General features: G+C 37.2%; 3 protein-coding genes across 6 annotated transcripts; 2 read left to right on the forward strand and 1 right to left on the reverse strand.

The window, feature by feature from the left end:
* Nucleotides 1–959: 959 nt before the first annotated feature.
* LOC107658809 (F-box DNA helicase 1-like) lies at nucleotides 960–10,053 on the forward strand. Of its 2 annotated transcripts, none has more exons than XM_016447461.1 (21): nucleotides 960–1,079; nucleotides 1,282–1,443; nucleotides 1,540–2,027; nucleotides 2,163–2,293; nucleotides 3,603–3,735; nucleotides 3,898–4,088; nucleotides 4,279–4,353; nucleotides 4,823–4,905; nucleotides 4,984–5,152; nucleotides 5,284–5,503; nucleotides 5,828–5,915; nucleotides 6,060–6,146; nucleotides 6,330–6,466; nucleotides 6,602–6,698; nucleotides 6,938–7,101; nucleotides 7,282–7,357; nucleotides 7,578–7,781; nucleotides 7,896–8,018; nucleotides 8,560–8,666; nucleotides 8,774–8,908; nucleotides 9,297–10,053. In XM_016447461.1, the coding sequence occupies exons 1-21, from the start codon at nucleotides 1,061–1,063 to the stop codon at nucleotides 9,462–9,464; spliced, it is 3,057 nt and encodes a 1,018-aa protein (XP_016302947.1). In that variant the 5' UTR covers nucleotides 960–1,060; the 3' UTR covers nucleotides 9,465–10,053. The 2 variants fall into 2 exon arrangements, with proteins under 2 accessions (XP_016302947.1, XP_016302946.1); XM_016447460.1 differs by having other exon boundaries at nucleotides 1,534–2,027; nucleotides 9,297–10,052.
* Nucleotides 10,054–10,632: 579 nt separating this feature from the next.
* On the forward strand, nucleotides 10,633–17,817 carry LOC107658811 (glycosyltransferase 8 domain-containing protein 2). Of its 3 annotated transcripts, none has more exons than XM_016447463.1 (11): nucleotides 10,633–10,834; nucleotides 12,154–12,188; nucleotides 13,837–13,926; nucleotides 14,001–14,202; nucleotides 15,119–15,236; nucleotides 15,399–15,486; nucleotides 15,685–15,797; nucleotides 15,890–16,056; nucleotides 16,143–16,255; nucleotides 17,038–17,192; nucleotides 17,647–17,817. In XM_016447463.1, the coding sequence occupies exons 2-11, from the start codon at nucleotides 12,170–12,172 to the stop codon at nucleotides 17,728–17,730; spliced, it is 1,149 nt and encodes a 382-aa protein (XP_016302949.1). In that variant the 5' UTR covers nucleotides 10,633–10,834; nucleotides 12,154–12,169; the 3' UTR covers nucleotides 17,731–17,817. The 3 variants fall into 3 exon arrangements, with proteins under 3 accessions (XP_016302949.1, XP_016302950.1, XP_016302951.1); XM_016447464.1 differs by having other exon boundaries at nucleotides 14,010–14,202; XM_016447465.1 differs by lacking the exon at nucleotides 17,647–17,817 and having other exon boundaries at nucleotides 17,038–17,321.
* Nucleotides 17,710–24,376, reverse strand: LOC107658810 (endoplasmin). Its single transcript, XM_016447462.1, has 18 exons — nucleotides 24,218–24,376; nucleotides 23,215–23,320; nucleotides 22,706–22,847; nucleotides 22,493–22,609; nucleotides 21,871–22,202; nucleotides 21,676–21,787; nucleotides 21,467–21,583; nucleotides 21,250–21,366; nucleotides 21,017–21,154; nucleotides 20,851–20,928; nucleotides 20,305–20,370; nucleotides 19,904–20,173; nucleotides 19,567–19,812; nucleotides 19,320–19,456; nucleotides 18,584–18,662; nucleotides 18,343–18,498; nucleotides 18,166–18,264; nucleotides 17,710–17,996 (listed from the first exon to the last, which is right to left on the reverse strand). The coding sequence occupies exons 1-18, from the start codon at nucleotides 24,264–24,266 to the stop codon at nucleotides 17,970–17,972; spliced, it is 2,388 nt and encodes a 795-aa protein (XP_016302948.1). The 5' UTR covers nucleotides 24,267–24,376; the 3' UTR covers nucleotides 17,710–17,969.
* Nucleotides 24,377–24,427: the final 51 nt, after the last annotated feature.

Consider the following 24,427-nt stretch of genomic DNA (forward strand, 5'->3'; position numbering starts at 1 on the left):
AGGTAAATTATAGTTAATAACTTACGGTTAAACAAACGATAAAGTAACTAAAGCGTTCCCAGTTACCCATGTGTTGCAGAGGCATTCGGTACATTATTCACTTACACCAGTTATCAGTTCGCTATCAAATTAGGCTTTTCCTTTTGCTGTTAACGTCTGCCTTGACTGCAGTCTCTGCAGTTAATTCACATCATTTATCATTTTTTTACTTATAGAAAAACGTCATACCGAAATTATTTCAATGTCACAGCTCATTCTAGCCCACATCAAACTCTGCCATCTCTGCTACACATTCTCTGCTGCCATCTATTGGTTCACTACAAAGAACAGACAGGTGGTTTTGAGGGGTATCAATAACAGACAAATAAATATTGTTAAATAAAAGATGAGCACTGTAGCAGTAATACAACATTTATTTTTTTTATTTTTTCATCTGCATGCCTTCCTTTGTTTAAGTTGTGTCTCATGCGGGGTTTTATATCTCTTACCGTTATTCCACCGTTGAGATTGAAGACTCTTGAGCTTCCAGACGTTTTATGTTTTGGTTCAGTCTGTAACAATTCTGAGGATCAAGATAAAGAGACAATTACCTGATACAAGAAACATAATATTTAGGAGAATATGTAGGCGAATCGGTTGCCTGAAGCGAAGCGGTCAGTATGCTCTTGAATGAATAAATGTTTTTGAACAAAACGAATCAGTTGTGTAATAGATTCATTCACTCACAAGACAGAAGCTTGTCGGTTTTTGCCACCTACTGTGGAAACTATACTCAGTCAATCAAATCCGAGGACAAGAATTAACTTTTGAATAACCAACAATATTTAAACTGAATGCTGCGTCCGTCCAATCAGAATCGAGGATCCTAGAGAGCTGTGTGTGTAACGTTAGTAATCGCAGAACTTGTTAGAACTTTTATTTTGAAGTAACATCCGAACTTTTAATTTGTAGTGACGCAGCGCGGAAATGGAACACTTGTGAAGTTGTTGTGTTTGTTTGGGTGGACTGAAGTTAAATCTGTGACATCGGTGGGGGTGAAACGTCTCGTCGTTTGTAAATCATGGAATCGTCCATGAAAGGTAATATTTACAATGACATTCTTTGTTTTGCAGTTTTTCTCTTTGCACGTCATGTTGGTTGTGAGTAACGTAGATAGAATATGTATTTAAATGGATACAAACGCCAGTCCGTGCTGCAGTCAAAGCTCACATTTAACTCGGACCTTGTGCGTTTTATGAGATTTAAATGGCTTATTCGCTGTCTAATGTGTCTTTTATATAGGAAGGGCCAAACGCAGGCACTTGGGGCCCTCAGAATGTGATGATCTGGTGCAAAGCAACACAGGGAAGGAGTCTCTCACACAGCCTTTTAATGTTAACCTCAGCAACACGGATCCAAACCGAGGACTTCAGCCCAGGACCCCCACCAAAAGAAGCAGACAAGGTGTTGTTTTATTTGTCAGTGCGTTTTGCATCTTTCTGCACAAAACAGTGCTCACTTTGCACTTTAACACCTGTTAATTTTGCTGTTAAGCTTCAGGTGGTGTGGGACAACAGAAAGGCATCACCAGTTTCTTCTCCATCACTGGAGTCATCAGCACCAGCCCCCAAAAAGGAACCAAGACTCCGGTAAAAGACGAGGAGGAAGAACAGGAACCAATCGGACATCTTATCCCACAAGAAGAACATGTAGAAGAGGAGAAGATTGAGGACTATATGGAAGGAATCACTGAGGACATGTTAGATGAAGACTTTGATGTAGGAACTACATCTGTCAAAAAAGAAGAAGAGTTGTTGGAAGTTACTGTGAGAAAAGAAGAGGATGAGGAGGACCTGGTCGAAGCCCTCCCTGATGCCCACTACGGGCTGCTAGGAGTGCAGGGAGGTCAGGAGGAGCCCAAGGGCCATGTCCAGGATCTGCCTGAGGAGGTCCTGATGGAAGTGTTCGCACACCTCCCAGCGGATGACCTCTATCGAAACATCAGCCTGGTGTGCCATCACTGGAGGGCCGTCGTCATGGACCCCCAGGTGTGTTTTTGATGCCTTTTTTAACATTACAGTTAATAACTTTGAATTTCATGTAAACTGTGTATGCATTCATTCAAAAGTGTTTTAGTTGTGTTGGTGGCAGTATTTTGTGACATCTCATGGTTTCTTCCCTAGTTTCTGCCTTGGAAGAAGTTGTACTGCAGATACCGTAAGCGGCAAAATGATGCGCTGAAGGAGGTGAAGTCTATCCTTGATGATAATCAAATTAACAAAAAGGATGACCTGTGTCTTCTCAATATGTTGAGGTAAGAATACAAAATGTATTCATTTAGTAAAGCAACCATGGGACTTATTATTTGCGCCTTTGAAGCACAACAGAAAGTGCTTCCCAACCCCCACTTTCACACCTATGGCTCATTTTGAAGTCTACATCAGAGCTGCTGATAGAGCTCAAACCTGTTAGGTGACAATTGTACATCGGGGGGTCGACTGTAGCTTAATGATCTGCTGATTGGTCAGTTTAAAGTCAACAAAGCACATCACTGGCAAGACTGATAACGTTTAAAATATTGGCAAAGTACTAATGAAGCCAATATATGCTATACAGAGAAATATAATAGGTATAGATGAATAAATATAGAAAATTATGGAAAAATAAAAAGATTTTAAAAAATAATACAATAATACAGGTTGGATGCAAATGTATAATTAGGTATATACAAAAAAAATAAAATCAAACTTTAGAATATAAAATGTATATGTAACCCTGGATCACAAAACCAGTCATAAGTAGCACAGATATATTTGTAGCAATAGCCAACAATACATTGTATGGGTCAAAATTATAGATTTTTCTTTTATGCCAAAAATCATTAGGATATTAAAGTGCGCATGAAATCAAAATGGACTTTATTTACTTTACTAGCGCACATTGCTAGTCTTGATGTAAACAATTAATCCGTGCAAGTTAATCCGCTGAAAAAAATTGTTTGTCTTCATAATCTTTAATCAAAATCTGAACATTTACTTCCGCTCTGGAATGGCATTCCTTTTCTGATGACGTCAGTTTGACGGCTTGGGCAGAATATCCTTAAACACACCCCTCCAACCGTTAGATTGCTATGAGTGAGAGACAGAGAGGAGGAGTGCAAACATAAAACCATGCCCTCTATTCAGTGTTCCGTTTCAGATGGAAATACGTCACTACACTGAAATAAAGTCGGGAGCAACTTCCGGTTCTTTAAGTAAAGATAATGTTCCAAGAAGATATTTTGTGAATTTCCTACTGAAAAATATCAAAACCTAATTTCTGATTAGTAATATGCATTGCTAAGGACTTTATTTGGACAACTTTTAAGGCAATTTTCGTAAAAAAAGAATTAAGAAAGAAAATATTTGGATTTTTTTTTTACAACTTCAGTTTCCAGATTTTCAAATAGTTGTATCTCTGCCAAATATTGTCCTATCCTAACAAACCATATTGTTTATTCAGCTTTCAGATGATGTATAAATCTCAATTTCGAAAAGTTGACCCTTATGACTGGTTTTGTGGCCCAGGGTCACATATATTGTGTGGTGAAAATCTCACTGCATTTTTTGTGCATGTTTTTTCAGTTACATATCTCAGTTCAAACACAGCAAACGGGTGAATGTGAAGGACGTGTTGGCGTGTGTGAAAGGACATCAGCTTTATGCTCAGGCTGAAGCCTGTATCAAAGACAGAATCCCAGACATGGTGGATAATGAGGTAATGAAATCTCACGGTTCACAATTTCTGCAACTACTAGTTTAGTGCCCTTGTTTATGTTGCAGCAATGTGCACATCTTGTAAATCTGCATTATAATGTGCGTCCAGTTCCACTTTATTTTAATGTTTTGATATTTAACCGATTATCGACATGTATTACAGGGTCCAAACCCTTGGTCTGCCATGGCCCTGATGTTGATTTTGGCTGACGGAGTGAAAGATGTCTTGGACCTGGTAGCTCTCTTGCGGAAGTCTGGGTGTCTGCTGACAGCAGGAGGAATCTCTGAGTACCTGTGGGCTTTGGCGACTTTGCTCCTCGCAATGAGAAAGAACGATATTAACGTAAGCAACAGGTGAGAGACCAGTTTAAAGTCATTTTTCTATAAATGGCCACGACATCTGCACAACGATCAGGTGTGAGTTAAACAACATGATTTTCTGGTCATGTGACTAGCCAAACAAATGCAAATACTTCGTATAGAATGTTTTCTGTATTTTGCAAATTGATTTAAATGATTCTTCACTTTTTATACCTTCATATAGGTGGCATTACAATATATTCTATGTGCTGCACTTAATGGAGAACGCTCCTCCTCCTGCGGGCTTGCAAGACAACAGGTGGGAATCAAATTTGGATATTGTATTTGTGTATTATCTACAGTGCAAAAGTTCTGGGTCAGTACGATTTTATTTATTTATTTTTTTTGAAATAAATTAATACTGTTATTCAGCAAGGATGCATTAAACTGATCCAAAGTGACATTAAAAATGTGTAATGTTACAAAATATTTATATTTCTGTTGAACTTTATGAACTGCTGAAAATTCAGCATTGCTATCACAGGAGTAACCTGCATATTAAAATAGAAAGTGGTTATTTTAAATTGTAATAATATTTCACAAAAGAACTGTTTTTATTATATTTTTTATCAAATAAATGCAGCCTTGGTGAGCTTGAAAACATTTCAAAAGTACCCCAAACTTATGAACAAAAGTGTATATATTAATTACAAATAATATGATATATTTGTGAAATAATTTGTAATGTATGATGCAATTGTAATGAGCATTTTCATCTTCATTCTCAGACAGCTGATCACTCATGAGCAGCAGCAGATACTCAACCATGACATCAAGAATAACCACGTTGTTAAAATAATGGCTTTTGCTGGTGAGGAAAAATCTTTTTAATTGTTTTGCAGCTGAAAGTGTTTTGAGTAGCATGTAATGCTATTCTTATTTGTTGCAGGCACTGGAAAGACGACCACACTCGTGAAGTATGCTCAGCAAAGGGCAAATATGCGCTTCCTCTACCTGGCCTTCAACAAATCTGTGGCGATGCAAGCTCAGCGTTCATTTCCATACAACGTCGAATGCAGTACCATCCATTCAATGGCGTTCAGAGCTGTGGGAGTGAGGTCAGTTTATACTGTATTTATGGGATCATTGGCAGAGAAACATTCACCAAACAATCACATATTTTGAAGAATGAATAATATTTTCAATGAGCTATAACCTGAATTATTTGTGTCTCTTTCCTGCTATGCAGGTATAAAAACATGAGGAAACTGTCCAATAATTTGCAGGTGTTTGATGTGGCGTGGGTCTTGCCTAAAGGACTCGGAGGATTCGTCAATGCTAAAGTGGTGACGCAAACACTCCACAATTTCTGGGCGTCCGTAGACCAGTGCGTTTGTCCGGAACATGTTCCACATAAGTACAAGAACACACACGGATTGCCAGAATACCCAGACGATAACCAAAAAATGGTAAAGTGAAGACGTGCAGGTATATGTGACCCTGGACCACAAAACCAGTCATAAGGGTCAATTTTGACCCATACAATGTATTTTTGGCTATTGCTACAAATATACCCCAGCGACTTAAGACTGGTTTTGTGGTGCAGGGTCACATATCAGTTTACATCGGTGAATGCAGCTTGTGCTTTTGGAAATGTTGGTTTAAGGGTTACTAAATTGTAAACAAATATTACAATCAATTAGTTTGGGTCTTTGCACTTTTTTGTCAGCGTTATTTTGTAAAAAAAAATTTCTTAAAAAAAAAAAAACACATTAATAAATCTTTCTCTCCAGGCATTTTCTGGTGCCGCACAGAAGTTATGGGACCAAATGGTAGAGCTAAAGTCCATAAAAGAGAGAGTGTACAACATGACCCATGATGGTAATCAGCAAAATTTGGATTTATCAGATATTTAAATGGATTAACTCCAACTAATTTAGCAATAAACCCTAAATCTGCTTTCATATTTTTCTTAGATGTTGTATCTATGGTTCATGTTGTTTTTCCTTTGATTGTTGTTAACAGGATACCTCAAACTCTGGCAGCTGAGTAGACCACAGCTGGACCGATATGATGCCATATTTATTGACGAAGCTCAAGACTGCACACCAGGTTAAAATAAATCTTGGTTTGGTAATTTCATCCAGATTTAGGTCATTTAAGGTAGCATTAAATTTTGTTTTATATTGTTTTTATTTTATTATGCTGTATTAAAGAGCTGAATTTTGTGGTTTCAGATTCTGTAATGTGTTGTTGACTGTAATGTGTTCTGTTTGTGGTCTTTGATTTTTCCAGTCATCATGGGCATTATGCTCTCTCAGAACTGTGGGAAAATCCTGGTTGGAGATCCTCATCAACAGATTTACACTTTCAGAGGAGCAGTCAATGCTTTGCATGCGGTTCCTCACACACACATCTACTATCTCACACAGGTACAAACAAAAACACAGGAAAATTAAATTACAGATAATATTTGTAGAGGAAGTGGGCCACACATAATTATACCACTGTGATAAACGTGTTTGTGGGTAAATATGTTCTGATATGACCACTCATATTTTTCACAGAGCTTCAGGTTTGGATCTGAAATCGCATACATTGGTGCTGCAATATTGGACAGCTGTAAAAGAGTGAAGCAGATATTGGTTGGTGGGAATCAGGATGGTAAGTTTAAGAATTTATATTTAGGCAATTATGATTATTATTATATTTTTGCAAATATTATTAATAATAGTGGTAGTAGTAATGTGAAATTGTTTTAATACGGTTTAATAAAAATGCTTAAAGAAACGCTAACCCTGTTGTTTTTTTGTTGTTTTTTTGTCTTTTTTCTCCTCAGTTTTTTTCTTTTTAATTGAAGTATGAACCTGGCAATAAAAAAAAAACTATGTGTCTGTTTTCAGGGAGTGTTCGAGGGGAGGACACACAAACACTGCAACATCTGAAGTTGGGACAGAGGCTGCCAGAAGGGAGCGTGGCCATTCTGAGTCGCTGTAATGTCACAGTTTTCAGCGAGGCTGTCCGACTCACAGACGTCAACCCCACCTGCAAGATCTACATTGTGGGAGTGAGTACATGAAACATTTGTCCAACCTGGTAATGAATTATCTTAATGTGTCTTTTAAACCACAAATATATTCTAAACATCTCTGATTTTGTGCAGTTTTTCAGTCAGAGAAAGTTAAGTGATGTGCAAAACATGGTTAGTGTTTCTTTAAAAAAAAAAAATGGCAACCTCTGATTTTAGGGTGTTGAAAACTTTGGACTGGACAAAATTATGGATCTCTGGGTCCTGATGCAACCAGAGGACAAACGCAAGAATGGTAATTCACTTCTGCTTGAAGGTTTTATAATCTTAGACTCACTGTGTAACAAAATATCCTAATTGGATTGCTCAAAATGGTTTATGTAGTCTTTGCAGTATGTTTCCTATCTGTAAAGCTTATTCAGATTATTAATACCTTGTTGGGTCTTTGAAACTGATGGTTGTTAAATTATGCTTTTCTAAAGTTTGCTTTGTTTGGATTTGTTTCTCTACTTTAGAGAGCCTTCTGATCAAGGATTACTTCATCCGAAGTTTCTGCAAAGATAAGATGGGTGGATTCAGAGGTCTGAAGGGATACGCCATGGCCTCGGAAGACCGCGAGCTGGAGGCCAAGCTAGCCGTGGTGGAAAAATACAACAAACGCATTCCAGAGCTGGTTAAACGCATCTATGATCGTGCCCAGAAAAGCCCAGTGTGCGCAGGTGAGTGAGACTAAAGCCTAAAAAGCACTAAAGCACTGTTTTTGAGAAATACTCCATGATGGCTTGCAACCCCTATATACAATCTGAATACTTTTATATCTCTGATTGTGACAGATTTTATCCTTGGTACGGTGCATAAGGCAAAAGGCCTGGAGTTTGACACAGTGGTTGTGACAGATGACTTCATGAAAGTACCATGTGCTCGACACAACCTGCAGAGAGTGGGTTTCAATGCAGGTTTGTGGCATTTCTTTAGGAATGTATGTTTTTTTAATACTCTCTGTGTGTGTGTGTGTGTGTGTGTGTGTGTGTGTGTGTATAATGTAATAATAAATGTGTTGCACATAATGAAATAAAGCCCAGCACTTACTATTATTATAATCTCTGTATCTGAGCCTCAAAGTCTGTCTGGGCTTTAGCCAAGTGACCGTCTGCACATCTGGTAGATCAAAGTGTCCATAAAGAGTGTATGTTTGTGATGATCTGTGATTCTGAGATAGACCTTAATGTATATGAGTAGTATGCTAGAGATCATGAAAAAAGGTACAAAAGCGGTCACTGGGGAGGTACTCTTTCAAAAGGTACATTTTTGTACCTTATTTATTCTTAAAGGGTGCATATTAGTACCTTAAAGATGCATATTAGTACTTAAATGTTAGTATCATATTAAAAACGCTACTGCCCTAGTGATATTTGCATAATGTTGCAGCTGACCAATCAGAATCAGTATATGAAAATCCAGATATGCATATGGCTAATCTTTTCTCTCTGGCTGCAGCAAACATCCCAGATGACGAGTGGAACCTGTTATATGTGGCGATCACTCGAGCCAAAAGAGCGCTGTACATCACCAAGACCATCAGCAACATCCTCACGTTCACTGGGGTGAGTTATTGCATTTCAGCTTCGTTCTGATCTTTATAATCCAAAGAATATCCAGAAATCGTGAATTTGAAGCATTCTTATTATTCCTGCCTCTTCGTCTTCCATAGGAGTACTTCCTAAGGTCAGGGCTGACCAGCACTCTGCCGAGTAAAGACCCATCTCTTGTCTGCTCCATTGAAGGCTGTGAGAACCACATCACTGCAGACGCCGTCCTCAGCATGAGCAAACTCCCCATCAGATATGTTAGTGTCTTTTTCCACCTGTCTTTTAATGGGATAGTTCACCCCAAAATGAAAATTTGCTGAAATGTACTCACCCTCAGACCATCCAACATAAAGATACCTTTTCTTCATCAGAACAGACATGTAGAAATTTAGGATTAAATCACTTAGTTACAAATGCATCCTCTGCAGTGAATTGGTGCCGTTAGAATGAGAGTCCAAAAAGCTGATGAAAACCTCTATATAATCCACAATTAATGCAAATGACTCCAGTCCATCAGTTAGTGGCTTGTGAAGTGAAAAGCTGCGATTATGTGATGAATGTCATCATTTTATAATCTTTTTGTATTCTATCTATTTGTTTTCTTTTTATTTATTATACAATTAACAAAAGCTGTATGTGTTTCAGATGGAGAGTGTGGACGCGGGCGGCGTTCTGTGTTTGACCTGTGTGGAGCAGCGTGTGGGACCTGCAGCCTTCCTGCTCTCTCCACCTGAACGGGTCAGATCCATGACCTATACCAATGAAAGAATAGAGCTGCCCATCAATGTCGCCATGCTGCTATCTTTACTTTAAACACCACTTTTAAGTGCCCTTTTGCCTTTGTGTCTTTTGGAGTGATTTTGCCATGTTCACAATTGTGGATTACTCAAATCTGCACTGGATTTTTTTTGTTTGTTTGTTTTATTTTAGTTAAACTTATTTTTAAGTATGTTCCATAGCTATTTTAATACTTCTAAACTTTTTTTTTCCCTGTTGCCAAACTGTTTTTTCCCCCTGTTGCTTAATTTTAGCTTCATGTTCTCCTACATTGTGACTTGCCCTATTTGGAAGACACTAAACATTGACGTCAGTGTTTATAGGTGGAGAATAAGCAGTGCGTCTTTTTCCTGGTTTTTCTGGCAGCTTTAGAAGAGCCTTTTCAAGCCCTCGATAACTACAGTATTACAGCTGTTGTGAACGACACAATGGTTGAGGAACACTGATGTATAAGATTGTGTTTATGTCCACAGTTGTAACATGAGTGACGTGTGGAAAAAATGCTAACCATTCTTACATATAGTTTTACATAAAGACAAAGTGTGTAATTAGACTAACTTAAGTTTTGTACTGTATATTGTATATTCATTGTCTAATCTAATTTTTTTCCCAATGGTTTTTTGACGTTTAATACTTTGAACAAGCATGATCATAATTTACGTTTTCAAAGTGACTTGTATGTCATTGTTTGAGAATTTGTAATCATATGTATATATCTATATGTATATGTTGCACAGACTAAGTAAATCTTGGGCAGATCTGGTGCAGTCTCACTGTTTTTTTTTTCCTTTTTAAAACATTTTGTAATATACATTAATGGTACATTATTTATATTTATAAAATAGGTTGTGTATAAAATACACACTATATTTATAAAATGTGTAAAATATCTAATGACAATTAGATTTTTGTTTTTTTTTTGTAAATTGAATAAATGAATAATTAATTAGATACACTAAGTATTACACATTATGATTTATCATGTAGGAATAGAAAATATTGGTCTTTTATAATATTGTAAAGTGTGTGTGTGTACATATAATGACTAATAATAATGTTAGATAATTATCAAAATATATAATAATATATATAGTAAAATAATTAAACGGTATTGTATTGTCATATATTAACCTATTGGCCACACCCACTTCTGGTATATGAGAAAAGTTCGGGACGTCCCCTGTAAAACACAGTAAGACTTGACACAGTGGCGTGCGTGGATTTCAGAGATTTTAAGAAGACATCTGGACAAAAAAGTGCATTGCTGGGTCTCGTGAGGATTAATAAGAGAAACGTAGCACTGGACGGCTGTGCTCTCCATCTTGGCCACGCCTACTCGCCCGCTCCGTACAGATTAAATGAACGTTACCGCGCGACTTCTGCGGGGAATTCAACTGGAAACTCTGGTGAGTGGCCAATATAAACAATTCAATGTAAATCAGTGACAAGCGTTTTTTCCCTCTTATTTTACGATTTGCGCACCGCTAAGTTTTACATACAGACTCACCTCTTTTTTATGGTAACTATCAGTGATATTTGGTTATCTTTGTTGTGTGTCAGTTGTTAAGACTTTGAAAACCTATTGCGACATTGTTTAGTTTATCTCAAGAAATGAAGAAACTCCGCCATCTCTTGTTTCTACAAGGTTAGTGTTATTTTGGATAATGTTAACAAAAGAAAGGAAGACATTATATAAAGGATAACTAATGAAAGTCATTACAAGTATTGTAATAGGCCTAGTCCACTAATATGGACGTCCTCTCACAAAATATAGTATATATCAGTATAGCGCACATTAAATACAAATCTGTTATTGATGTAATAGTGTGTTAATGTGATTAATGAAAATATAAAATGTTGCCTTTAATAGTAGTAAGTTAACATTATCTGTCTGAAGGATACAGTCACATCTAAAATTTAGTTGATGGTCTTGTAAATTTTAATTCATTTATCATTGTTTAAGTCTTCTGCTTTTAAAAACCAAAAGCCACACAAATTGTTAGCAATTAGAATAATTGGTATTCCTTCTATTATAGCCTTTTTTTTAAGAAATAGGACAAGAAACTGTGTAAGTGACATGCGAGAGCTTTTTAAATAGGCATAGTTTAGAATACCCTAAATAAATTAAAAGAATCAGAGCTTAGTTTTCAAACCATAATGCCAGATTTGAACTTTTTCTGCAAGTCTCTGTTTGGTTTGACTTGATTTCTGGTTCCTTTCAGCTAAACTAATACGTTTACTCCATTCTGAGAGGTCTAAGAAGATATGATATGAAGAGAGGACAGAAAGTGAGTTTTGAAATAAAACTGATAACTCTGAGTTTAGAGCTTAGTGAAGAATGCCATCAGGAAGGAGAGGCCAGGAGACTCCCGATAAACAGTCCCACATGTGTGCAAAAGTCTCGAGAGACCCAAAATCCCTTTAGAAATGTGTCTTAGATGCGACCAAAAGACTGGTTTGAAATGAACCATTAAAAAGCTCATTAGTAAATAAGTAAAGTGCTCTTCATCAACACCAAACCAACAAGTTCAGTTCTTAAAACTTGCTCACATTATTTTATTTCATTCTTTAAATTAGTTGTTTTGATCTATTAGATGTTTCACAATTAAAGTCCTATAATATTTGAAAGTACTTATTTTCATTTTCTAGGTTTAGAAAAGCAAAATCTAACTAAATATTTAGTTTAATATCCCTGTGAGCCATCTTTTTCTTTCTCCTGTTACAGATGCTGATGGAGAAACATGGCTTTGTTGAGGAAAAGTAAGTAACAAATCCAAGTTTTGCAGATTGTGTTTCCATGAATCCCCCCATGCATTTGTTTATTGCATCACTCTTTCATAATACATGGAAAAACATCCAATCATGTCCAGTGTATGAGTCACTCTGAGTCAGACTCCTGATACAAAATGAAAAGACTTACGTAGATGATTTTAGATCATTCTCTTGTGAAATCTCATGGATAACTGAGATCAGTGATCTCAGAGCACACGGGATGTTTTAGTGCATCGTTTTGCTCTGCTGTCCTGCAAAACAGGAATGTGTCCTGTGTGTGTTTGTGGTGGAGGAGGGGTACGTCCCAAAGTAAATTAGGTAACCAGACAGATTAAACCCATAAAAGTGATGTATAGCAGCGGGCTTCTTATCAGAACACATTTACTGAAGCCTTAAGCCTTAACTAAAGTTTTTTTTTTATTTTTTATTTTTTTTATTTCCTATTCTGTTTTACTAAGGCCTTGAGAAGAGGTATAAAGGCATGTTTTACATTAGTCAAGGTATGGAAACAACAAAATACACAGATGTTTACTTTATCAACTTCAGCCGACCTCAGCCTGGACAAGCACTAACCACGACCAAAGAAAGTTATTTCAGATTTTTGTGTCTGATTTGCTGTATTATTTGAGTATTATATATATATATACTATTAGTATTATTTACACTGAAAAAAATGTTTCATTCATCCAATTAAAAAAATTTAAGGCAATGGGCAAGGCCTTAGAACAAGTTATTTATTTTTAATTGGCTCAAGTTAAAAAATATAGATGTGAATCATTACCCTAAATTTTTTTAATTGGATGAATTAAACATTTTTTTCAGTGTATATAATATTATAAAATTAAAATAAACACTGAAAATATAGCCTAAGAATAAAAGCTAATTTAAAATATGAATAAATACTATAATAGTATTTATTCATATTTTAAATTAGCTTTTATTGTTATATTTTCAGTGTTTATTTTAATTTTAGTTTAAGTTTTTAGTTCTTGTTGTCATTTTGTTCTTTTAAAATATTTCCATATAGATTTAAATAAATTACACTACAAAAAAAATCAAAAATTGCTAGTTAATTTTACACTTAATTACAAAGAAACGGCAAGTATCACACAAGTAGAAAGACTGAAATAGTGTTCACGTGTAAAATGTACTCCAATAAGCTTTGTTTTATTTTCAGGCTTTAAAAAAATAAGGCAGGATTTCTAATATTTCAGTTTAGTTTTTTTCCCCTAAATTTTAACTTTTCATCTAATCTGTATATTTTAATCAATTTCAGCTTTATTTCAATTACCAAAAATGATTTTTAATAGTTTTGTCTTTAGTTTTTTAAACAATAACAATACAGCTGAAAAAAGGGTGATAAAACAATTTTCGTTCAGAAATTGCTAGTAAATTTCACAAATAATTACAAAGAAACATCAAGTAACACATTGATTTGAACCTGAAACTTTGAAGTAGAAAGACTGAAATAGTATTTTTATCTCATCCCTCATACATAGTCATACAGTGACCTCTAGCGGTCATCCTTTTATTTCATATACTATATGCAACACACAGTGCAGAATTTTGTATAGTCTAGTGATTAGTCTCTCTCTCTCTCTCTCTCTCTCTCTCTCTCTCTCTCTCTCTCTGCCAGTCAACCGTGGGCTCCTCATTCTGCTCATCCTGGTGGCTTTTGCTCTTCTTTACAAAAAGACCAGACTACAGACACTGCCCAATTATTCAGGTACACATGCAGAGTGCTGATATGCAAGTATAGGCTATGCGTGTACTCAGTTTATTATATTGATCTTATTGCAGTTTATGCAGTACTCAAGAAAGATGGGGCCAAAACAGGTGTGGAGGACGAGAACGCGACAGACACTGACATCCCTGTGGTCATCTGTGCTTCAGAGGAGCGTATTGGTGCTGCCATCGCAACCATCAACAGCGTCTACAGCAACAGCCGTGCGAGCATTTTCTTCTACATAGTTACCCTGCGAGATGCCATCAAGAAGATAAGGTAAGGCAAATGTAACACCTGCCAATGGCACTTGGTTGCACCCAACACATTAAGTAGTCACTAAAAATATTCTTGAAATCGAACACTGAAAGTAGTATTGCCATAAACCGTTATGTGTCAAAATACTGTAGTGTTTAATTGGACGTTTAACCTTTGACAACAACAACAAAAGCCATGGGAATCATTTTCTCTTCCCTTTTGAAAGTAGATAAATAGATTTATTTGCATTTATTATGGTTAGTTGAATTTTATTTGCATTTAACTTTCTTCCTTTTGCAGTCAAGTAGCACTGCAGTTATATAAAATGCTCGCTACATTTTTCTAGTTACATTACAAAATAAACTATATAGTGAGCATTTTATGTATAGTAAATTTATATATTATATATAGTATAATGTAATAATATGAAGTTTAATTACATTTTAAATGTTTTATTAAATATTAATACAAATAAATATCAATAAAATATTATTAGTGCCAATTAACATAATGCACATCTTGTGAAACCTAGTTTTGTTGGCTTTTATTTTTATTTAATTTGTTTAATTTTTAGTAAATGTGTGTATTTTTGTAATTTATTCATTTTTTATTAGTAGTAATATTATTTAGGTTTCATTTATTTTTAAGTTTTAGTTAAGTTATTTTTTATTAATTTCCAGTTGCCAAGGCAACATTTCATAATTTTCAAACTGTCAAAATTTCAGGTTTTTCATCTAATATTTATATTTGTTTTGTTCCAGCTATATTTCAATTAACAAAACTGTTTTTTAATCATTTAGCTTTAGTTAACAAATGTACATAATATGTGAATCAGACCTATCAATCCACCCTTTACATGTCTGAAAGAGAAATGAGAAACATGCTCAGTCAATAAATATCCTCCCATATGCCTCATTTTGTTTCTGGACTCAAACAGGGAATACATAGAGAAGACCAAGCTGAGAAAAATCAAATACAAGATCCTGGAGTTTAATCCGATGGTATTGAAGGGGAAAGTCAATCCGGATTCATCCAGACCAGAGCTTCTGCACCCTGTGAGTTCTGCTGGGTTACGCTGTGCTTCTCTAAACTCTTCATTATTTCTAAAAAGTGACCAAATGTACAGTATGTGAACACCCTCTTCTTAGACTCTTGTTTTAAATGTTGAAGGCTTCTACACTAATTGTTTCTTAATCCTGGTTTCTTTTGTGTTGCAGCTTAACTTTGTGAGGTTCTACTTGCCACTTCTTGGCATTGAAAATCACGAGCGGATCGTTTACCTGGATGATGATGTCATAGTGCAAGGTGAAGTCCATTATTATGTGTGTAAGCATCTGAAATTGATACTAACCTTACACTTGTACTCGTGTTGCACTGATACAAAAGCTTTCATCATCAAGTTAATCATACGAGCATGATCTCATGTCAAGTGCATGAAATGAAACCTCTTCACTGCTCTATTCACTGTGCTAATTAATGATTTTTGTTACATTTGACTGACAGGAGATATGCAGGAACTGTATAACATAAAGCTGAAAGCGGGACACGCTGCTGCGTTCGCCTCAGACTGTGATCTGCCCCCCACACATGAGATGGTGCGCAGTGTGGGGATGCAGGTGGGTATTTATGGATGAATGTATTAGTATTTTAAATATGGTTTATCACTTTTGTTACTGTTATATGGGTTGATTTTCATTTCATCCCACAGACAACTTATATGGGCTTTCTGGACTACCGCAAAGAGGAAGTCAGAGAGCTGGGCATCAACCCCAGCGACTGCTCCTTTAATCCAGGTGTTTTTGTAGCAGACATTGGTGAATGGAAAAGGCAAAAAATAACTAAACAGCTGGAGAAATGGATGGCTAAGAATGTCAGGTGATACAGTATATTGGTTCATATTGAGTTTTTATGAGATCAAATTAGTTCAGATTTAATAGATTTATTTTTCCATGTCAATGTAGGGAGAATCTGTACAGCAGTGCCATGGCAGGCGGTGTGGCCACCCCCCCAATGCTGATCGTCTTTCGTGATAAATACACAACCATTGATCCAATGTGGCACGTCAGACACCTGGGTAACTGATTGTACCATTTTTTTCTAAATCTCACCGAATAATTACTTAGAGTTCTTCAGTCTTTCTAATTGGAAGTACTTGGTCTCAAAATATATGTATTATGCCATATTTATGTTGAAAATATCCATACTTAAAAAGCAGCTGTAATTGAAGAGTATACACACGTATTTACGAGTTATTATAGTTATTAAAGTGTATTTATTATAACATACACTACCATTCAAAAGGAAATTAATACTTTTATTCATCAAGAATGCATTAAATTGATAAAAACGACAGTAAAGACATTTAAAACGTTACAAAAGACTAAGTATATTGTTCTTTTAAACTTCCTGTTCATAGAAACCTGAAAAAAATAGCACTTTTCACAAAAACATTAAGCAGCACAACTGTTTTCTACATTTATAAAAAGAAATGTTTCCTGAGCAGCACATCAGCATGATTTCTGAAGAATCATGTGACACTGAAGACTGGAGTAACGATGCTGAAAATTCAGCATTGCCATCACAGGAATAAGTTATATTTAAAAATATATTTGAATATGTATCAAAAGCATATTCCCTAAATATCAATTTCATTTTTCTTAAGCCTCTACCTAATTAACCGGAGATGTTTGGTTTGTTTTTAACAAGAATGAGTCCTTAGACTCTAGGAGTCAAAGGTCAGCTCTCCTCTTGAACATCACAATGTCTCTATTAAAAGTAAATGTGAAGACTTGTGAATTTAAGTTAGCAGTAAAGCAAATCAACAAACTAAATGCTCTCTTCTTGTGTTCTATGAAGGCTGGAGTCCTGATAGCCGTTATCCCAGATCCTTTCTCAAAGATGCACGCTTACTGCACTGGAACGGCCATTTCAAGCCCTGGAACTACCCCTGCGTCCATCTGGACATCTGGGAGAAATGGTTTATCCCAGACCCCACAGGAAAATTCACCCTGGTACGACCATGAACAATATTCAAAATTAAACTTTGTCACTTTGACTTGATACAAATCAAAGTGCTGAGGCTATTAAAGCTGCAGTCCGTAACTTTTGGCGCTCTAGCAGTTAATAAACAGAACTGCGTGTCTTGCTGAAGAACATTGTAGCCGGAGCTACTTCTCTCTGTTTATGTCTATGACGAATCACGCAGGTACTGGGCTACTTACTCCGCAGCAGTACCCACCCGAACCAGTCTAAATAGTCCGAATATAAACACTTTTTATAGGTGTTCTGTAGTGATTCAGCACAAGCCAAAAACACGGTTTGGAAAATGGATTCATGGTGTAATCGCTTAATATGTAAATTTTGAACACAAAATTGCAGTTACGGACTGCAGCTTTAAAATAAATAAATAAATAAAAAAACAACAACTAAAAACACCCAAACTGGAATCCTGTTTTTTTTTTGCAGAGAGTTTGTAGATGGAGTAAAGCAAGGATACACATGGTAAAAGACACACAATTACACACAAGGTCCTTTTCCGGAAACATTTAATGGTTCAGTGGACAGGAGTCAGCACTCCACAACTGGGTCAGTTAAATATTAACAAATTTACAATCATGGAGGAATGTAAAAAAAAAAAAAAAAAAAAATTTCAAACACTATCGCAGCGCCTTAAAAAAAAAAAGCTCCTATTCCCTTAACCCACCCACACAGAGAAAAGATAACCAGCTGAGATTGCCATCTTCACTCTGCATCACAGTCAGACACCCCGTCCCTCCCAGATTTACACTTTACAACTCGTCTTTGCCTGTGCTATCCTGAAACACAGAGAAATCCATGTGTTAAGACACATTAAGACATAAGGAACGGTTAAAATAGCAGTTCACCCATCGTGTTGTTTCAAACCTCTTAAGATTCTGAATTTCATGAATTAAATATGGATTTGGAACAACATGAGGGTGAGTAAGTGAACGTTTCCACACTCACCGATTCTTCTTCTGCCTCTTCATCTGCCTGGACCTCCTCCTCCACCTCCTCTGCTTCTTCTGTCTGTTCTTCTGGTTCCTCTTCTGGCTCTTCCTCTACCTGTGGACACAGCAAAAGGATATTGAGCCACACTTCATTTGAACAACTATTTCTTATTAGCGGTGCTCGACTTTGTACCTGTTCGTCGAGGTCTACGTTCATGCTGAGCCGCAGCATACGCTCTATTCTGTCTCCGTATGCTTTGGTGTCTGCGAGTTGGTAGCCGGATCGCAGTGTGGCAGTTTCAAAGAGCACCACGGCTAAATCTGCAGCTGTCTGATCCTCGGCATCTTCCTACAACACAAAATATATCAGAAAATCTGAACTCTTTTAACAGCAAAATTTTAAATTAACTTAATCAGAGCTATGTTTGACTTACTTTAACTCTCTTCAACATCTCCTTGATGAGAGGATGTTTGGGGTTGATTTCTAATGTCTTCTTTTGACTTGCGTAATAACTAGAATGAGACAAAAAGCTCAATTTGGTTTTTATGACCATAGTTTGCAGAATATTAGCCTTTTTGTCCCTTTTCACATAGCAGGAAGTGGTGGGCTGCACTGTCACCACAATTCTAAAGGTGCCAAGTCAAGACTGTTATTTTTATAGCAATTTCTACAATTGTGTTAAAGCAACGTAACAGTGATAAACAGGAAACTAGCAGAATCAATTATAGAAACTCAACTACGGAGACAATTCATTTGTACAGTAAAGCAGCTTTAAAAGACAGTAGTGCCATCATTTGGCTCAAGTGTTCAGTGTTGGTTCAGTTCAGATCAATAACAGAGTTAAGTTCGATTTTGAATTGATGGTGCGGCCACATTTATCGGAGTTCGCAAAATTTTGCTAGGAAAATCCAGTCATTTCAATTGGAATCCACACCTTTGGACTTCATGTAAGATTGAAAAATTTCCACATGCAGATTTTGCAGCGGGTTCAAGTCGGTATGACAATAGACAATTGGACTTTTTTTGCTAGCAACATTTCACAAACAAATTTGACTAATGTGACTATACCCTAAAGATGTTGCCAGGTCTTTCCTATGCAGTTGTTAAGGTGATTGCAACTAGAATTTGCAAATGCACAAAGATATTTAAGACTTGCTTAGAGGACATACTTTGTGGAAATGTCTTTTCCTGTCTGGTAAGCCTGGGCTTTCATGATCCGTTCCATGTTGCCAGACCATCCATACTGACTGGCAACCAGAGCACAGGGAGAATTGGTCAGCCTCTGAGACAAAACGGCCTTCTCGATCTGAAACATGACACAGGGACGAACTTGTTTCAATTGAACTGCCACTTCTAATAAGTCAGTCAGTTTATAATATGCAATACAACAGAATAAACCACAAAAAATAATCATACGCTGTCCTTCAGGGACTTCTCTTTCATCCAGGTGGTAAGGGGTTCGAACTCTTTCTCCAAAGCTTCTCTCTGCTCCTTGGCCTTGCCGCTCTCGTCGAATTTCACGCCTTCCTTTGCCACATTCTGGAAGCGTTTGCCGTCAAACTCAGGCAGAGCCTGGATGCAGTACTCATCCACTGGCTCAGTCAGGTAGATGACCTCATATCCTTTCTTAAGAAGCCTCTCCACGAATGGAGAAGACTCAGCCTAAAACCAGAAAGATTACATGTTAATATGGAAATAGAGAAATGGGGTATCTTCGTAAGCAGTTCGGTTCAGAGTAAAAACATTTAAGCACCTCCTTCCTGCTGGTTCCAGCCATGAAGTAGATCTTGTCTTGCTTCTCCTTCATCCTTTCCACGTACTGCTCCAGACTAGACGGTGTGGTTTCATGGTGGGAGGTCTGAAAGCGGAGCAGCTTGGCCAGGCGGGTTCTGTTGGAGTGATCCTCAATCACGCCCAGCTTAATGTTGGTGCCGAACTCCTTCCAGAACTTGTCATTGTACTGCTCTTCAGCGATCTTCTTGATCATGTCCAGGGTCTTGCGCACCAGCTTCTTACGGATGACCTGATGAGCGGAGGCACCAATGCGAGTGTTGAAAGTAATTTAATTGCTTGTACAGTAAGTTCACTGCATCATTTAATTGTACATAAACCATCAAATCAATGTTACTTTGATCTGTAACATGATGAGCTCACCTTGAGCAGTTTGTGTTGCTGCAGAGTCTCTCTGGACACATTCAGAGGCAGATCATCAGAGTCCACCTGAGAAATGAGAACAAACATCGAGTCACCAAACATTCATTATAGTGACGCAGCAAAAATTATTGGCCAAAACTAAAAAAACTATCCAATTTTATTATAATAACACCGATTATTCCCTGGGTTAAAGTATTAAATAATGACTTTAGAAATAGTTGACTCCAAACACTATTTTTATGCAAAAAACAAAAATGTAACAAACCTATTTTGGCAAATAAAATTACAGTTGTACCCTGTATTAAATAAGTGCATGCATGCAATCTATTCAAGAATGGAAATGCTCTTTACCAATGAGCCAATACACAGGAGGGCTATCACTTTTAGGGAAATGCAATGCAAACATGCATTACACTAAGAAATTTAAATATGCCACATGCTGTATGTGCAGAATTAGGATTGTAAATGTTCTTAGTCACACAAATGTCAATGCATCCTAAATATCTTACTGGCTACACTTAAAAATAGACAGACAGAAGGACTTACAACGCCTTTGATGAAGTTGAGGTACTTGGGCATCATGTCATGGAAGTCATCGGTGATGAAGACTCTACGCACAAATAGCTAAAAGAACCAAATTGGGTACAATTAATAACTCAAATACAACATAAGAGAATGCGTTCTTTTCCCACTTAATGATTATCAAAATTACCTTGATGAAGTCATTTTTCTTGGTTCCATATTCATCGAAAAGGCCTCTGGGTGCAGATGCAGGGATAAAGAGGATGGACTTGAAAGTGACCTCTCCTTCAGCAGTGAAGTGAATGTGAGATATGGGCTCATCAGAGTCCTGAGAATGAAAAATGATTGCACTTGAACTGATCCAAGAAGCCACAAAGGATCATAAGAGCTGATTTTTTGTGTGTAAAGCACAGGTTGACTCACCCTGGAGAAGGTCTTGTAGAAGGCTTTGTATTCGTCCTCCTCCACTTCCTTTGCAGGCCTCTGCCAGATGGGTTTAATGTCATTCATCAGCTCCCAGTCCCACACGGTCTTCTCCACCTGAAAGTAGTGAGGAATCGTTCAAATAATTGAGAAAAATCTATAAAATAACTTCTACTGATGTTTATTTGCCTTGCATATATGCAGCTAAATACAGTACCTTCTTAGTCTTTGGTTTGTCCTTGTCCTCATCCTCTTCCTCAACCTCAGCTTCATCTTCAGCAGCCTCTTCCTTCTCAGCCTCCTCCTCCTCAATGGGCTCCTCTACGGTCTCGGTCTGGAAATGACAAATCGATAAGTTCATGATGTCCTCCAGCTATTGGTAAACTTCAAACTAGAAAGTCTGGAGTCTTTGGTGGAGACACTGACCTTGCTGCTCCATACGTAGATGGGGAAGTTGATGAACTGAGAGTACTTCCTCACCAGGTTCTTAATGGTTTCCAGCTCAAGGTAGTCTGAAGCCTCCTCTTTCATCACCAGCCTGATGAAACAAGACTTCTTTACTTACAAAATGTCACAATCTGCACAAATTTTGTGTGAGAATTTTTAAGTTTAACTGCTTACGTAATGGTGGTGCCTCTGCCCAGAGTGTCTCCACGAGGGTCGTTGATGACTGAAAACTCATTGGAATCGGATTCCCAGATGTGCTGGGTGTCGTTGTTGTGCTTGGAGGTGACGATGACCTTATCAGCCACAAGGAAGGCAGAGTAGAAGCCCACACCAAACTGACCAATCAGCTCAGAGGTGGATTGACCCTCCTCTTGCATATCAGTCATCTTGTTGAGGAACTCGCTGGTTCCGGATTTGGCGATGGTACCGAGGTTCTTCACCAGTTCTTCTTTGGTCATGCCAATACCCGTGTCGGTGATATGAAGCATGTTCTTTTCTTTGTCGGACTGGTGAGGACAGAAAAGATGCAGGACTAAATATTGCATAACCTCAAAACTATTTACTAAAGAAACTAATAACTAAAAATTGAAGTGTTTGCATAGCTAAACAAGGTGTCGAGTATCAAAGTTAAGATATGAAAATGAAGGAAGGGAACGCTCCTCAATTTGCTTCACATGTTTGAATTTCTTTTGCAATGCAAATGTAAAAGCCATGTTATATTTCTGTGTCCTGTGGAAAGTTTCAGTAAACAGGGTCGATCAGTAAGGGTGGGTTTCAGGACTCATTTTTAACACACCTTGATTTTAATAGTAAGCTCTTCATTTCCAGCAAGAGCATCTTCGTTGGTCAGGGACAACAGCCGGATCTTATCCAAGGCATCGGAAGCATTAGAGATCAGCTCTCTTAGGAAGATCTTTAGGATGAAAAAGGAAGAATTAGCAAGTGTCGATCTTGAGTACAACTTGCAAAAACATGAACGGCATGAAGACCTATAATATGTTTTACTCACCTCCTTGTTCTTATACAAGGAATTGATGATCAGTTTCATCATCCTGTTCACTTCCGCCTGGAACGCATGCTTTTCTGCTTTTTCACGGATTTCTTTTATTTGCGAGGCGTTTAAACCATCTAACTGAATGGCTTCTTCCTCCCTGTTGGAGAAAAGATGGAATCAAGGAAGAGCGCAAAGGATGCTTGTGACATGTTCATTCCTCTAGGGACTCATTACTATTTACCCTTGGGTTGTGTGGAACAAGACAAATGCATCAACCAGATGTCCAAACCCCATTGGGGATCATTTGTGGTTTTTGTGAGGAGCTAAAAGTGAATCTAAATGTAACCTCTTAAGAGATAAACAAATGCATTTTAATAAGCTAACAAATAGCAGCTAAGATTAGTTTCGAGGTTTTATTTACCCCACTTTGATATCTTGAGTCTAAATGAAGGGTCACAAAGTGCGAGGAACATCGCTTTAAAATGAATGAAGTTCAAATCAGTCAAGTTCAAGTCCATACAGACCTCCGAACAATCTCGTCATCTGTGCGGGATCCGTCTCTGCTCTTTCCAAGGTCCTCTTCTACTGTGCCGTCAATGTCAACGTCGTCATCATCAGCTTTCACAGATGCTGCAGTTATGCAAAACATTAAAGATTAAGAAACAACACAAATGATGTGAATGTGGAGGTGATAAAGAGCACTTTAAAGCCAGACAGTATCTATGGGGTTACTCAGTAACTTAATATAACACACAGCACCAAAATACAACTTTTATTTGGATCACAAGTGTTTTATAACTTAATTCCTAAGTATATTTGCTCAGCGAAGACCCTGTTGTGCCCAGCCTGGCTGTTTGTTTGTTGTACATGAAAATGCACAGCATGTGAAGGCAAATTTGATTAAAATTGCCCAGGTAAGGCTCTCCACATCTGAAACGTGCAAATGCTCGTTTTGTGTGCAAAAGCACCTTTTTTATTTTGATCCAGAACCTCTCAGCTACATTTAAAGGCCTTGATGTGACAATCCAACATGGTCCAAGATCCTTGGTTAAATTCTTCTCTAAATGTGCAATTACTATGCATTATTTTATTTTGCATTACTCTCTCATGACTATTTTCCATTAAAAAAAAAAAACATTACCAGTACGATTACAATAGACTACATCATAATTTCAATGCAATTGATCGTTTTAAGGCGCGATATAACTGTATATTAATAAAGGATATAATTATATGAAGGCCATTTCAATCTTAAGGAAACTTCCAGAAGCACATGCGGGTCAAATCCACTCTCCATGTTTTATTTCCTGTTCTGAATCATTCGTCCATTTAGGAAGCGTTAACGTATATCTACACATGAAGCATTATTTAAAAAATTTAAATATAATACTCAAGCTTATATAACAGAAAGAGGAAGCACACAAAGATAGCAGCATTACTGCAAACACTCAAAAGCTTTGTCAAGTTCATTGGCATCAAACTGCATAACGCGGTGCATTTCATGGCCATTTGGTAAAACGTACTCACCGAATGCCAAAAGTGCACAGAGGAGACCGATAATCCACAGTCGCCTCATTGTTTTTGAAAGAAAAACGGTTTATTAATGAGACGCAATAGCAGAATAACGCCTTGAGCAATTACAGCGCACTCTACACCTCGACGAACTCTTGCCGTGCGTGGAGACAGATCGAGAAGTCGGCTTTATAAACTCCTGCGCTCCAGGGCTGTGCTCAGCCG

This window comes from Sinocyclocheilus anshuiensis, unplaced genomic scaffold (genome assembly GCF_001515605.1).
Source record: "Sinocyclocheilus anshuiensis isolate Anshui unplaced genomic scaffold, SAMN03320099.WGS_v1.1 scaffold283, whole genome shotgun sequence".
In the NCBI taxonomy this organism is placed as follows: domain Eukaryota; kingdom Metazoa; phylum Chordata; class Actinopteri; order Cypriniformes; family Cyprinidae; genus Sinocyclocheilus; species Sinocyclocheilus anshuiensis.